This window comes from Gavialis gangeticus, unplaced genomic scaffold, assembly GCF_001723915.1.
Source record: "Gavialis gangeticus isolate Ggan-Ray unplaced genomic scaffold, GavGan_comp1, whole genome shotgun sequence".
Classification (NCBI taxonomy): Eukaryota; Metazoa; Chordata; order Crocodylia; family Gavialidae; genus Gavialis; species Gavialis gangeticus.
Window position 1 is genome coordinate 99574562 of NW_017729033.1, and position 5022 is coordinate 99579583.

At 43.0% G+C, this 5022-nt stretch overlaps 1 protein-coding gene across 2 annotated transcripts in view; it reads right to left on the reverse strand.

Annotated features, from left to right (window-relative positions):
* The window catches only part of HERC3 (HECT and RLD domain containing E3 ubiquitin protein ligase 3), a 96872-nt gene that overhangs the window by 36915 nt on the left and 54935 nt on the right, over positions 1 to 5022 (reverse strand). For both annotated transcript variants that reach the window (XM_019526253.1, XM_019526252.1), the window contains 3 exons: positions 4143 to 4332; positions 1521 to 1684; positions 682 to 795 (listed from right to left, as the gene is read on the reverse strand). In XM_019526253.1, the coding sequence (XP_019381798.1) occupies positions 682 to 795; positions 1521 to 1684; positions 4143 to 4332 (468 nt within the window). The remainder of the gene's footprint in view (positions 1 to 681; positions 796 to 1520; positions 1685 to 4142; positions 4333 to 5022) is intronic.

Genomic DNA, 5022 nt, shown 5'->3' on the forward strand with positions numbered 1-5022 from the left:
AGGTTGTGCCACTTGGAGCAAAATAACCCTGCGCAGCTCCTCCCGGATCTGCAGCCTATATCAAATTTTGAGCCCATGCTGCAAATATGCAGCATGGGGAACATTTTTTTTTCCCAGCGTGCCTCTTACCATGTCTCAAACAGCTTTGAGATGTGGCAACAGGCAAGTGCGGGCTCGCCTGGACGCGCCCTAACAGGTTACTAGAACAGCATGGAATAGAACATAAATCTCTCAAAAGTTCCAGTTCAGCCATTAACCAATGGGCCCAATAGCCTAAACTTAGACACCAGCACTGTCAGACCACTGACCAGTGTTCATATCACCTGTCTTGATGCAGAAATTGTGTCAATGGAATATACAGTTTGGTTCCTGAGGTTCTGACGAAATTAAAAGGACCAAGACAAAGTGACTGAATGAAGTAGAAGGCATAATACCATATCCCAGAGATATTAAGTGGCTCACAGAGATGGTTTGGGGCATTAGTTATATTTTAGCAGTTTTTCTCTTCTGAGAGCATTATTTTAAGTTATCATCAAGCCAGCAAGTATGGAAATCAAAGAGAACTTGTCCACACATGCTCCCATGTTTGTCACATTTATTATGATTAGGAATCTGAACATTTAGATCACTAGCACTAACCAGGGACAGCAGTTTCATGACTACCATATTGAGCCCTCTTACCATTCCTGCTTGATGCAAGAACCACATGAGATAGTCTTCCTGAATGTCCACCAAGCTAGAAATCTCTGGGATATAAAACTTGTCATATTCCACATGTCTGACTTTCTGATTTACCTAATTAAGAAAGGAAATTAAAAATTTCAGCTCATCTGCACCTTCTAAACACAGGCTTGTGTCCATGTGTGTCACCCCCGTTCCCCCCGGGTCCCACCCCATCCCATCCCATCCCCCCCCGAGACTCCATACCAAAATACTCATCTATGCTTCATGTACAGCAACTTACAGGACTGAGCTAAAGTAACTGAACAAACCCCACTAGGCGTTTTAAATTTTAGTTCACCTCCAATTTATGTACACCATTAATTACAATATACAGGGACAGATTTAAAAATGCAATCAAGAATCTGTAGTTTGTGTTTTTATGTACATGAAAATTTGATCTTTCATATTGACTCTTTCTTAAGAACAGTAATGAAAAGGATAAGGAAAGAGAGACTGGAATTGTCTTTTGGAGTATAATGTTGTGCAGTGTCCCTGGTAGGATGCTCTACAGAAGCATGGTTGTTATGCCATTTTTTGGGACAAAGTTAAGCGAGTTTAATGAGTTGGTCTCCAGTTCAGTGCAAGTCTGACCATCCACTCTCTTGCCTTGGTTGCAATTATAAATGGTGGATGAGTACCACATAGTCTTTCATACCTGAGGTTGTAAAAAGGCAAAGTGACCATGCTGCCTTTCTGATATTGGTAAGGGTGGAGGTACAGCTTGGTGCAGAAAAGATGGGAGAACAACTAGACTAGGACATTCCTGTGTTCCAACATCATACAAGCTTTCCTCTTACCTTGTGCAGCTTCTCCAGCAGTCTGAGAGCAGCTGTAATGTAGCTACTGAAAAGGACGGGGATCAGTAATGTCTTTCGTCCACTGAGGAGGTAAACGACTGCACCTTTATAGAGGTCCACTAACCTCAAGAAATATCTTGGGCACACCTGAGACCACCAATTATCTAGAAATACACAAAAAATACATGTTAAAATATCTGTAAAATTGTTAGAGCACTCATTGGTAGTGAGCATTTTTTAGTTAGGGAATATAAAGAAAAGCACTGGGACACTAGATATGATCTCGTCACCCTGTTTTAAATGCAGGCCACTCAGACTTTCTCTAAAGGAGATCTACAACACATCACATGCAAACAGTAAGCACAAACAGCACCAAAATGCATGCAACTTTTGGTGACATTCAGCAGGGATTCCTTTAGTGGAAAAACAGGGGGAAAGTTCATTTCTTTTCCCCTAAAACCACTCAGACACCATTTCTATTCCAGTTTACTAGTCATAGTCTGAAGAACAGGCATAGACCAATGGACCAGTAAGGACCTGAGGCAACCTCCTTCTGGAGGTTGTACTATATTATACAGAGAAAATTTTATGTTTTTCTCAAAACATCTCTCTCTCCCATGCGACATCACAAGTACCACACCTGTGAGAACTGGGTTTTCAGAAAAGTATGGCTCTAAAACACTGCTCCTGCAACTGCTATGCATCATCTCCACATGTAAACAATGACACCTACTCCCACACAAACCAATGCAGCGATCTGAGTCTCAGTTCTACTAACATTTTTGCAAAGTGGAGTACATGTGGTAAACTGGAAGTACACAGGGCAATGGTAAGACAGCCCCCTTACTGCAGAGACAGAGGTAATACTTAGTGTTGTCTGGAGCTGTCTGTGCATGGTTATTTAAAAGAAATGGGAACTACTTCTATAAAAGGCCAGTGCCAGGGAAAACCCCATACCTTTTAAACCAGATGAGATGGGGAAGCATTCCCCATTAGCTCAGCATGCTAAAGCAGTGATTCTCAACCAGGATACTGCAGCACCCTGGGGTGCCTTGAAATCCTTTCAAGCATTTAATGAGGTGCCACACAACAGTAGCGCTATTAGGTGTCCAAAAGTGACTCACAAGTAAACCCAGAGATCTGAAATAGGAATTAATAGTGCCAAAAACATTTTGACCTGTTGTGATCTTTCTGAGTCCTTGGCAAAAGAAAAATTGCTCTGTTATTGTTCCACAATCTAAAATGGAATGAAAACTAACAGCTGGCATTTTCCAGCAGGTGCCTTGAACTAACAAGGTTGAGGACCACTGTGCTAAAGGAGTGTTGAAGCCCAACTCGACTGCACTGCACCTTACACAAGCCATCATGGCATGAGACTCTTTTTAATGCGGCACTTGATTAAATGGTTTCTATCTATCACCACCCTAGATTATTACAATGAAGAACATTCACTATGTTGAATAATGATCGCACCCTTATTTCTATTTCCTCCACTAGGTATTTAGATACAACTAAAATGGTTTATTTATCTTCCCAGAAACCCTCTCTCTACTTCCCTCACCACTGACTTCCAGGCAGTAGAAGGCAAGGCAGGAGGAAAAGAAGAAATCAGCCCTAAGCAAAGCGTTGAACATGGAGACACCTGGAGGTTCCATTGCTCCTACCTTGCCCTTACCCTTAAGTAAAGTGCATTAAAATGTTCCCTCCTCCATCCATGCTTGCAGCCGGTGGTTGAGTTTGCATCAATTATTTACAGGGCACTGTATCCTGAGAATTCATCATGCCTTTGTGACAGGCTAAGAAATGCTCACGCCTTCCTCTCTCCTGCACTTTCTATACTGCACCATTCTTCTACAAGACTCTGCCTCTTCTGCTCCTTTTGGAAGGGAATCTCTCCTCTTGCCAAGGGAAATAAACTTAGCCTTCCCTCTGCTGAATATTAACTTATCAGCTTCAACTAGGAGCACTAGAGTAGCATCCCCTAGAAGAGGGGTCAGCAACATGCCTCCCGTGGACCAGATCTGGCCTCAGGAGCCATAGGGCTTTGGCTGTGCTGGGGCCAAGCAGTGAGGAGATGCACCAGGGCTGGGGACCTGTGTCAATGCCACTACTGCCCTCTTGACTGAAAAAATGTTGCCAGCTCCTGCCCTAGAACCAACCTGTCTCCAAATCAGAACGTGGGCACAGAAGCACGAGAGAAAACAAAATGTTATTTGTAACTAATACTAACTACCACGAGCACGGGACTCACTCCCCAGAAGTTTCATTATAGAAATAAATGCTGGCAGGAAACAGCATAAGAGCTCTTTACAGTTCTATGCATTCACAAGTACTTTAGACTTCTGATACATAGAGGAGGCACAGCAGGCACTAAAACCACTCCGAAGGAAGGAAGTCTGCTTTGAGAACCAAATATATTACTGGAAACTTACTAGCCACACTGTCAGCCTTACTCTGCTACTGGCAAAGGCACAGGTAACACAACCAGAGAGCAATTAGATCAATGTGGAGAACTTGTGAAGAATCCCAAGTCTACGTGTCCTTAATGGTCTCTGCACCAGTGACCCAGGCGGGTGCAGACAGCAAGATACGCAAGTTGCACCCACTGTGTTGGCTCCTTACCTAAAACTTTGCTCGGGTTTGTATCCAGACGCAGAATGGCCATTGCTAGAGGAAGCGTTAATGTTATATAATACTTTGAGTCTTGAAATGGCGGGAATTCAGGTAGAATCAAATAGATTCTCATTGCCTCAACATCTGGTGGTGAGCTTGACAGCTGAGGAATCAAAAAGCTTTCAAAGCTCTTCAAGATCTAGAGAAAACAAGACAGGAGAAGGCAACTCAGTCATTCTGTGGCAATGGCATATAAACAAATCTGGATGACATGTAGGAACTGTGTGGAATTGAGCATGCTCTATAGAAATGGACTCTTCAGAGAATTTAGCTGCACTATTCAGGTCTCTATGGATGCGCAGAAACTGAGATTTTTCCTAAGCTTATAACTTGGCAAAACATAGGAAGATTTTCCACAGAGACAGTAAAAGGCTCATTCTTAATACCAGATTAATATCCCTGACAAATGTCAAGCCCCTGTTCCAAAAGCATAAAAGGGTTTAGTGCTTCTTAATGAACCTACAGGATGAATTTTTTTTAAATAAGGTAAAACAAAGTATTTTTCCCAAATCTGTCCCAAGATAGAGTTAAACTGAAGCTCTCAAAAATAATTTAGCCTGAGGCAGATACTTAGCATGGAAAATTTCAGCCAAAACAACTGTAAACCTGCTGTAACTTGAGCACCTGAAGAAAGTCTTGCAGCAGAAATTGTTGGTCAGTTTTAAATACAGGCATAGCACAGCCCTGGCTCTCCCTGCCTCCCCCCACTGGGCTGTGCTCCGAGTGACTCCTCAGCCCCATGAAGCTCAGCCTGGCAGCAGGAGGCAGAGCGCAGCCCTGGCAGCATAGATTCATAGAATCATAGAAGTCGGGTCGGAAGGGACCTTGT